At 46.2% G+C, this 11,019-nt stretch overlaps 1 protein-coding gene across 1 annotated transcript in view; it reads left to right on the top strand.

Annotated features, from left to right (window-relative positions):
* Gdf3 (growth differentiation factor 3) overlaps positions 1-2,216 on the top strand; it is a 4,333-nt gene extending 2,117 nt beyond the window's left edge. Inside the window, exon 2 of the mRNA XM_005365169.1 lies at positions 1,381-2,216. Coding sequence (XP_005365226.1) covers positions 1,381-2,216 — 836 coding nt within the window. The remainder of the gene's footprint in view (positions 1-1,380) is intronic.
* Positions 2,217-11,019: the final 8,803 nt, after the last annotated feature.

Raw genomic sequence — 11,019 nt, 5'->3', positions numbered from 1 at the left:
CCCTGTCTCAAAATTAGTTAAAAAGAAGTAAAACTCCAAGGTTGGTCTGAAGAGGGAACCAACGGGATTCCCATGGATGAGGTTTGTCATGATGGAAGGGCCTCAAAGTCACTGGAAGAGGGAGAGCAGTCATTAGATGGAAACAATCTATGGAAATTCTAAGCCCAAGGGAGCGGAGGATTCCCACTGGAGCCTCGAGAGCTGTGAGAGGCTGAGCATTGTTGACACTTTATGAAGTGGCTCAGCAGTAAAGAGCTCTCTCTGCTCTTCCAGAAGATTCTGGCTCAATTCCCAGCATCTGAATAATGGCTCTCAATTGTCTGTGACTTCCATCCCAGGGGATCCAACGCCCTGGTCTGGCCTCTTGGGCCCACGTTTGTGGTGCACAGGCATACATGAAGGCAGAACACTCTTATCCATAAGTTGGTCTTAAGTTAAAATCACAGTGAGGACGAGGGGCCTGGAAAGGTGGCCCAGACTCAGCACCCGCATCAGGCTGCTCACTATCGCCTGCATTAACTCCAGCTCCAGGGACTCTGACGTTTCTAGACCTCTGCAGGCATTTGCTCAAATTCAGTGCATGTACACATTTAAAAAAAAAAAAAGTGAGAGCCAGGTGGTGGTGGTACACACCTTCATTTCCAGCCCTGGGGAGGCAGAGGCAGGTGGATCTCTGTGAGTTTGAGGTTAGCGTGGTCTACAGGGTGAGTTCCAGGACAGTCAGAGCTGTTAGACAGAGAAACCCTGTCTCAAAACAAACAAACAAACAAAAACCCGTGAGAATGAAGCTAGATGTGGTGGTATTTCCCTTCAGTCATTGCACTCTGCAGGCAGGGGTGATTGGATCTTTTTTGAGTTCCAGGCCGGTCAGGAAAACATAAGACTTTGTCAAAAAATAAAAAATAAATAAAAATAAAAAAGAAGAAGAAAATGAAAGAAAGAAAAGAAAGGAAGAAAGAAAGAAAGAAAGAAAGAAAGGAAGAAAGAAAGAAAATATGGTGGCGCAGGCCTTTAATCTCAGCGTTTAGGAGGCAGTGCCAGTCTAGTCTCAGTGAGTTGAGGCAGAGGAGACACTTCCGAGAGCAGCCTTCATTTCCAGGCCAAATTCTTAGGTGGTCTGTGACTGTGGAATCTCTTCCCCCATGCCTGGCTTCTTTCACTCAGTCCCATGTTTGTGGGATTTGGCCATGCTGTTGGATTGGTAGTTCTTCCGTTCTGACTGCTATGTAGTATTTCATACGAATGAAGATTGGGGAACCATCTTGCCAAGGGAGGGTGTGCATAGAACTCAGATCTATGCGCACGTTGACATTTATCTCAGAGGTGGGTCTGAAGTACAAAGGGTTATTGTGATTCCCTTGTGTTCCTTTTTGCTTCTAGGTTTCTTCCTTAACACACAGGAACCCTCCCGAGATGGCTCTTGCCTACAGAAGTTCCTCTACTTTAACTTGTCTGCTATCAAAGAAAAGGGGAAGTTGACCATGGCCCGGCTGACTCTAGACTTTGGGCCCAGGTCCTACTATCGCCTGGGCCCAGAAGTGGTGGTAGTGCTGTCAGCGGTTGAGGAGCGTGGTGTGTGGGGGCGACCCCACCCTAAACCAGGCAGAATGCTGGCGCTGCAGTCCGTTCCAGGGCCTCAAGGTCCTCTGCACTTCAACCTGAAGGATGTGGTTACTGATCGGAACGGCAACCGCAACCGACTGAAGAGTTTGGGCTTATACTTAGAGATTCTGGCCAAAGAGGACAGATACTCCGGGGAACATTTCCAGGTTGAGAACACCTGTCGCCGGCTGAGGCGTTCTCTTCAAGCCTCCCTGCTGGTGGTGACCCTCAACCCTGACCATTGCCACCCTTCTTCTAGAAAAAGGAGGGCAGCCATCCCGGTCCCTAAGGGGTCTTGTAAGAATCTCTGCCATCGTCACCAGCTGTTCGTCAGCTTCCAGGACTTGGGTTGGCACAAATGGGTCATTGCCCCCAAGGGGTTCATGGCAAATTACTGTCATGGAGATTGTCCCTTCTCGATGGCCACGTATTTGAATAGCTCCAACTATGCTTTCATGCAGGCACTGATGCACGCGGTTGACCCCAAGGTCCCCAAGGCGATCTGTATCCCCACCAAGCTGTCCCCCATTTCCATGCTCTATCAAGATAACGATGAGAACGTCATTCTCCGACATTATGAAGACATGGTAGTTGATGAATGCGGGTGTGGATAGAGGAAGAGGAAGGAATGCTCTTCGGGTAATTCCTTTAATAAAACTTCCATTCTGGCCTGTGACCTTTTGAATATGACACGTCCATCATCACGTTTAATAGCCCCATAAATACGCATATTCGTGTTAATACCGTGGAGCCCTGGTAATCTTAGCTACTTTGTGCTCTAACGTGCTCATATACATAACATGCTAGACTTTTGTTCCAGGTCTTACTGTGTATCCTTTGCTGGCTTTGAACTCAGCAATCCTCCTGCCTCTACCTTTGGGGTTACAGCTATGTGCCATCAGGACCAAATATATATATATATATATATATTTTAAGTCAAGGTATCAATATTTACCTACTGCTTACCCTGAACTTACTATGTAGACTGGGTTGGCCTCAAGCTAACAGAAAGGTACCAGGATGTGGATCAGGTTGTCCTGTAACTCAACAGAGATCAGCTGCCTCTGCTTCCTTAGTGCTGTGATTAAAGGCGTGCACCATACCACATGTATATGTAAAAATTTGAAATTTTCTTGAAAACTATAATGTAGAAAAACTCAAATGATTTTTAAAAATATTTTTTCATTTTTATTTATGAGTGTGAGCTTGTACACATGTAGGAGCCCCTGTTGGCCAGAAGAGGGCGTCAGATTCCTGGCAGTTACCGGTGATGAGTGGCCATGTGGATTCTGGGGTCTGAAAGTGGAACTCAGCAAGTGCTGAGCCTTTTCTTTAGGCCCAGATCTCTCCTGTGATCGTAGAACGGAGATTATTTGCTCTCCTCACGAGTATACCATGGACTTCTGCTGTATTTTGTTTTCTTGAGACAGAGAATCATGGAGTCCAGGCATTCCTCAAGACCCTTCATAGTCAAGGATAGTCTCAAACTTCTGACCCTCCAGCGTCCACCTCTCCCATGGTGGATTGCCCGTGTGTGCCACCACACCCAGAGGTCCTTGGTTTTGGTCTTCTGGAGAGTGTCTCACTCTGTAGTCTAACTGGCCTCCAAGCTTCTGGACTGCTGGGTTTATAGACCTGACCCTCCATGCCTGGCTTTAGAATTTCTTTCCCTATCTTTTTTGAGACAAGAGTCTCATTTATTCAAGGTTAACTTAAAACTACCTGAGGTAGCCCTAGTAAGGACAACCTTGAACTTCTAACAGTCCTGTCTAAGCAGATTGCAGCTATGGGCTTGTGCTACCATCCCTGGTTTGTGTTTGTGTGGCCCTGGGGACCATGCCAGGCCTGATTCTACCAACTGAGTAGAGCTTCAGTCCTCTTTTGGGGTTTTGGGTTTTGAGACAATGATGTATATAATCTACTGACCTCGAACCCTTGATATCTTAGGCTCTGGAGAGCTAGTACTGCAGATTCAGATGACCCTTGGCTTTGATTTTTGTTGTTTTGGGTTTTGTTTTGAGACAGGATCTCTCTATAGGACTGTGCCAGTCTCCACCTCACAAGGGCTCCACCCCACCTCTGCCTCCCTGGTGCTGAAATTAAAGACATGTGCCACCACACCCTCCTGCCGACCCACGGTCCCCTGCTCCCTCCTCCAGAGGGTTTCCTTTGTAGCTCTGGCTGTGCTGGAACCTTGTAGACCAGGCTAGCCTCGAACTCACTTGAGATCTGCCTGCCTCTACCTCCTGAGTGCTGCCCACTTTCTTGATACAGGGTCTTACCGTGTAGTGCTGGCTTGAATGGAACTCAGATATGTAAACTATACTGCCCTCAAACTTAGGGTGATCCTCCTACCTCTGCCTTCAGTGTGTGAGTGCAGGGGTAACAGACTTGCACCATCAGGGAGAGTTCATTTATTTGTTTGCAGTTGTGCTGGGATTCAAACAGACATGTGCCACCAGGATTCACTTATTATTGCATTATGTCCTAAGAACTGGGCTAATTTTTTTTTAGTTGTTCAAAATCACATATATACACACAAACACATACATAAATACCACAAGCACATACATACACACAAACACAAATACTACAAACACACGAACACACACAAATACCACAAACACACCACAAATAATGTACATACGCACAAACAATACACAAATACCACAAGTACACACACACACACACACCATAAACCCGCACACACACAAACACCACAAACACACACGCAAAACTAAAACTAAGGAAAGATTGGACAAGCCAGTCAGCCCCTTGCATTCCTCTGTGGCCTCTGCTTCAGCTTCCGCTTGCAGGTTCCTCCCTTGAATTCCTGCTCTGACTTTGCTCAGTGAGGAATTGTCCCCTGGAATTGTAAGATGAAATAAACTCTTCCCCAAGTTGCCATGGTTGGAGTGTTTGTCACAGCAACAGTAAGGTAAATGAGGACACCTTTCAATAAAACTGTTAAAAGGCAGGGTCTCGAAAAACCAAAAAAAAAAAAAAAAAGGCAGGGTGGAGAGATGGCTCAGTAGTCAGGAGTGACTGTGGCTAAATCCTGAGGACCAGAGTTCAGATCCCATCACCTGTGTAACAAGCTTGGTGTCCTGCAAATACTCTAACCCTGGCTCTGAGGGATCCTATACCCTCTTCAGGCCTCCACACAAGAGATGTGTGTGTATGTGTGTGTTTGTGTGTGTGTGCATCCACCTACTCCCCCATCCCCCACCCACAGTCTTTTTTGTTTTGTTTTGGTTTTTCTTTTTTTTTTTTTTTTTTTTTTGTTTTGTTTTGTTTTGGTTTTTCTTTTTTTTTTTTTTTTTTTTTTTGTTTTGAGACAGGGTTTCTCTGTGGTTTTGGTTTTTCGAGATAGGGTTTCTCTGTAGCTTTGGAGCCTGTCCTGGAACTAGCTCTTGTAGACCAGGCTGGCCTCGAATGCACAAAGATCCATCTGCCTCTGCCTCTGGCTTTAAAGGCGTGCACCACCACCTCCTGGCTCCCTATTTCTATTCTTAAATAAGAAATAGCACATAAATATTGGGACATTAGTGATTGTTCAAGAGTTTTATCCTTCCTTCCTCCCTCCCTCCCTCTTTCTTTCTTTCTTTCTTTCTTTCTTTCTTTCTTTCTTTCTTTCTTTCTTTGTTTTTTCAAGACAGGGTTTCTCTGTAGCTTTGGAACCTGTCCTGGAACTAGCTCTTGTAAACCAGGTTGGCCACGAACTCACAGAGATCCGCCTGCTACTGCCTCCCGAGTGCTGGGGTTAAAGGTAAGCACCACCACTGCCCGTCTTTGTTTGCTTATTTATTTATTCTTATTATTTTTGATACAGGGTCTCACGTAGCCCAGGCTGACTTTACACTCACCACAAAGTCCAAGGGTGACCTTGGCCCCTGCCTCTGCACACCATTGCTGGAATTACAGGCTTGCACCACCACTCCTGCCTGAGCCTTACTTCCTGGTCATTTTAGTCTCTACTTAAGACAGTGTCGAGCACTTCCTCTATAATCAAGCACACATGGATGCTTCACTTCTGCGCAGAGAAACAGGAGTGTGTGTCCATAAAGGTCGGACTTGGTGAGTCAGCTATCAGCAGCTGTCTCTGTCAGGTCTGTGTTCTGTTGATTTCATCATTATTTTTTACTGGTTTGTGGGTGGGGAAGAGAGAGAATGACGTGAAACATTACAGGTGACAAGATTCTCTCCTCGACTCCATTGGCCAGGGTTCCCCACCATCACTCCACGTAGCTGGTGTCCTGAGCTATAGTAACTCCCACGGGAATCTCAGCGACGTTGAATTTCCCCACGTTGACGTTCAGAGCACTGGGCAGGAGTTTGGTCTGACTCGACAAACGTTCTGCTGGGTTTGACTGGATTGCCCCACCCTCCCTATCTGACCAACCAGGCTGGCTGGCGTCTCAACAACTCCACTTTCCTTTCCATCCTAGATGCCAGGGTGTTGTAACAGGCCCCCCAGCCCAGACCTTAGCACCACTGATCTCATGATGGAAGTGCCATCCAGGCTGTAAAACACAACACACAGACAGCACCACCAGCCAAAACTAAAGCAAAGACCTAATCCATTCAAGTCCACAGTTCTGGGAACGTTTCTAATGTACTGACCTTGCTTTTTTGGCTTTTGCAGTTCTGTTCTGGATAACTGTTCTTGTTAACTGCAGTGTGTCAACCCAGAAGATAGGTGGTGTTTTTTTTTTTTGTTTGTTTGTTTGTTTTGTTTTTGACAGGGTTTCTCTGTGGCTTTGGAGCCTGTCCTGGAACTAGCTCTTGTAGACCAGGCTGGTCTCGAACTCACAGAGATCCGCCTGCCTCTGCCTCCCGAGTGCTGGGTGGGATTAAAGGCATGCGCCACCACCTCCCGGCCCCCCAGAAGATAGTTTTGTGCTTAAAAGCTCACCCCGAGAAAGGCTCAGGCCTACACTGGGTTCTTGAACACCCAGTATCATCCACAGCTAGATAATAGAGACTTCTATTGGCTCAATAGAAGCCATGTCTGAGCAGTCTTCTCTGGTGGATACCCCACGACAGGGACTTATCAGCGAGATTTGCTTCAGGGTGAATCCTGTTTGGGACCCGGTTTGTAACTCAATGATGTGGAGCCTGCATGAAGCCCTGGGTTCATTTCCTGCACCCAAATCTTATCTCTGTAATCTTTCCATGCTCCTTCTCCTCCATCACCCTGGTCCTCAGCACTTCAACCTCCCGCGCTCCTTTTCCCTTGTATTTAAGACTGAGCGTTGCTGGAGAGATGATGGCTCAGCGGGTAAGAGCACTGGCTCCTGTTCCAGAGGTCCTGAGTTCAAGTCCCAACACCCACATGGTGGTTCACAAACATCTGTACTGAGATCTGGTGCCCTCTGCTGGTGGGCAGGCACACATGCAGGTAGAGCACTGCACACAATCAGAGCTTTATTCTGTGTGTGCACAGGTGTAAAAGCCAGAGGACAACCTTTAAGAGTCAGTCTCCTAACAAGTGGGTCGTGGGGACACCCCTCAAGTCATTAGGCAAGGTCGCAAGTGCCTTTCCTGCCGAGCCATAGTGATGGCCCTCGCTTTGTTTTTGAGGCAGGATTTCATTTACCCCAGACTGGCTTTGAAGTTGCTATTGATATATAGCTAAGGGTGATCTCGAATTTAGAATCTTTTCCCTCCACCTCCCAAGCACCGAGACTCTAGGTGTTTGACGGTATTTCCAGTTTATCTGGTGCTGTAGTCAGTACCCAGAGGGCTTCACGGCAGACAGTCTACCAACTGAGCGACATCCTTAACCCCAGATATAATTCTTTGTGGACAAAGACTTGCCGTCCCTAACTTTTACCTTTGCTCCATTCCAGTACAATTTCTCATTCTGAGAAAGAACCCAGAGAAATCACACAGCCCTGGATGTCTTGGAACTCACTATGTAGACCAGGCTGGCCTCCGACCCACAGAGATCCACCTGCCTCCGTGTGATGAGTATAGTTTAACAATGTCTTTTAGATATGTACAAATAGTGTGGTCAGGAACCCCACTACACCCAACGCTGCACCTGATGACCCAGTGATGTCACTTAGTCACGATAACCAGACATATGACCTACTCTCCATCCATGACGCCCACTAGCCAGTGGATAAGCAGCGACCAAGAGCAGTGCAGTGTTCTGCGCATCTTCTCCTGGAGACACTGGAGAGTCGCCACTTTGATCTGCCCTGCAGCTGGAGAGTCTCCCCAAGGTCCTGAGCCTCAAATTGGAGGCTTCTGTCAGAGACTAGACCCGACTAGATGAGATACAGTACACAGGCGGGCAGCCTTGGGGAGACAGACTTAGGAAGTTAGTGTGGGCCTTGTCTGATGACCCTCGGCATAATAAAACAGATTTTGTTTGACTAACTCTACATACCTGTCTTCCTCTCTCCCTGTCTCTCTCTGTCTCTCTCTGTCTCTCTGTTTCTGCCTCTGTCTCTCTCTATCTCTCTGTCTCTGTCTCTCTCTCTCTGTTTTTTTGACACAGGGTTTCTCTGTGTAACAGTCTTAGCTGTCCTGGAACTCACTCTTGTAGACCAAGCTGGTCTCGAACTCACAAAGATTCACCTGCCTCTGCTTTCTGAGTGCTGGGATTAAGGCATGAGCTACCACAGCCCAGCTCATACCCACCTTCTTGTCCCTGACACTCTGTCTCTCTAGGGCTGAGAGTAAAGACATACACCACCATGCCTGACTTACACGTTACTTAAAGAGTTTTTCAAAATCAAAAAGTATTAACTTTTTGCTCCTTAAGGGTTAATTGTCCAAAGAGATCCAGAGAAATAGCAGTCATTTAGTAATCGTGAGCTGCTGTGTAAGGGTGACTACCGGAACTCTTGCAGGTCCAGGGTCGAAGTGAGAAACAGAAGGAGAGAGTGAACTCGATACAGGCATGGGTGGGGGCGGTGGGGATTCTTGCAGAGGATGAAGAGTGAGAGGCAGGTAAAGAGCTCCTCCACCTTGTGAGAAGCCAGAGAGCAAAGGCAGGACACAGAAGACCCTGAGGACTTTCAGGGATGTATGTACAGGGCCTTGGTGGTATTGGTTTTTTTTTTCCTGCCCTCTGCTGGCTAAAACAAAATGATCAAGCTGGACATGGGTACCAGGGAGGCTGTGGAGAGAGGCAAGAGGCGGGTGTCCTGGAACTTGTAGTCAACGGCTCCCCAGAAAGGATCCGACCCTGGAGTGCAGGCCCCGCCTAAGCTGGCATAAGCTTGTACACAGATTGTTGGAACATATTGTCCTAGGCGGAAACAACCTATTTCCTGAGTTTGAAATTCTGGGTTTTTGTTTGTTTGGGACACAGTATGCTAGGGGTCAAAGCCAGGGCTTTGGGCTTGCCACACAAGTGTTCTACCTACCAAGCTATGTTCCCAGTCCCTTGACATTATAGAAGCAGAGGTGGGGGCTGAAGGATTTGCTCAGTGGTTAGAGCACCTCTTATAGAGGACCTGGGCTCTGTTCCCAGCAACCACACGGTAACTTCAGTTTCAGGTGACCTTATGCCCTCTTCTGACCTCCTTGGGCACCAGGAAAAACATAGTGCATAAAAGAATGCAAGCAAAACACTCATGCGCATAAGATAAAATAACCTAATATATATTAGATTATTATATATTATAATATCAAATATGATGTATCATATAAATATATCTAGATATATTATGTTATGGATATACCTATATATAAAACATATAGATATATTACATTGCATTAAGATTTTTTTTTTTTGCCTAAAAGGGTGGAAAGGGAGCTGGTCCAAGTTTGCAGAAAGCATGGGTGAAACTCCAAGGAGCACTGGAGAAATATGAAGCCAGGGAAGTTCGTATTTCCCAGAAGTTTAAAGGATGAGTAATGAAGCAGGAATCCTGAGAGATGTCAGTTTGCCGCTGTTGAAGTATTACATCATCTTCTTTGCCTTATTATACTTATCAATAAAATGTCCAATAAAACACACTTTGTTTAAGAACCACCAACCAATCTGCCTTAGCCTGGGAACCAGAGCAGATCTCAGATATGACCAAGATAGTGAGCACGCCTGGATTTCTAACGGAGAAGTCTCTCAAGGAAAAGGTATTCAAGACTGATTCTCTGGTGCCAGAAAGACCTTTGCTTTCTGGGTTCAGCTGGCCATAACAGCTGAAGGACCTAAAGGCAGGTAGGCCGGCCAGGAGTGTTGTCTACTATGCCCAGCCAAAGGCTGTCGCTTAGGCCCTGGCTAACATATGTCTTAATAGTTGGGGATATAGCTCCACTGATAGTATGCTAGCCTAACATGCAGGAAGACCTGGGTTCCAGGTGTGAGGCACACAGCTGTAATGCCAGCACTCCAGAGGTGGACAGAAGGATCGGAAGTTCTAGGTACCATGGCTATAGAGTGAATGGGACACTAGCCTGGGGTAAATGAAATTCTATCTTTAAAAAGAGTCACCGCGTTGTAGCCCCCTTTCTAGGACTTTATCCTAAGGAAGTGATTTATCTAGAGATGGAGGCATAAGGATGATACTTGGGACATTATTTACAATGCCTAAGCATCAGTAAAAAAAATGTCCCTCAGGTTTAGGGGTTACACCAGTTATTCTACCACTGAAGGTTGAGACGGGAGGATTGGCCAGAATTTGATGTTTCCTGTGCGTCCTGAGCTTCAAGGCGAAAGACAATGAACACCGTGAGTTTTGGCACATCCACCGTGGAAGATGGTCTGTGTAGAGACTAAATAAAAGGGGGCTTTACATTGTCTCCAAGAAAGTACTGTGGATGGTACTCAGTGGAGTTACTGGAAAGACAAGGGTTCCTTTTACAGCAGTCTCATAGATAAAAGAACTAAAAAAAAAATACAAACAGTAAACTTGATAATTTTATTAGTTTTAAGAGAAAATCTACACCCTAGGCAAGCTAGAGACCTCAGCAGCTGTCAGGTAGAGAAATATGGATAAGATGTTCTGAATTAATTTTTTGTTTATTTATTTATTTTTGGTTTTTCGAGACAGGGTTTCTCTGTGTAAAGTCTTGGCTGTCCTAGAACTCTCTTTTGTAGACCAGGCTGGCCTTGAATTTACTGAGATCCTCCTTCCTCTGCCTCCGAAGTCCTGGGATTAAAGGTGTGTGCTGCCACCACCCCGCAAAGGCTGTGTGCCAGTTACCTTGGTTTTGGTTTTTTTTCTTTTGTTTTCATTGCTGAGGACAAAACCCAGGGCCTTGCACTTGCTAGACAAGTACTCAACTACTGAGCTACATCCCCAACCCCATTTTTTTTTATTTCTTAAAAAAAATACATATGTTGCCAGGCAGTAGTGATGAATGCCTTTAATATCAGTACTTGGGAGGAAGAAGCAGGCAAATCTCTGAGTTCAAGACTAGTCTGGTCTACAGAATGAGTTCCAGGATAGCCAGGGC

The sequence above is a fragment of the Microtus ochrogaster genome, unplaced genomic scaffold, assembly GCF_000317375.1.
Source record: "Microtus ochrogaster isolate Prairie Vole_2 unplaced genomic scaffold, MicOch1.0 UNK1, whole genome shotgun sequence".
In the NCBI taxonomy this organism is placed as follows: Eukaryota; Metazoa; Chordata; class Mammalia; order Rodentia; family Cricetidae; genus Microtus; species Microtus ochrogaster.
Note: the sequence above shows the minus strand (reverse complement) of the source record. Positions and strands in the feature narration are given on the sequence as shown.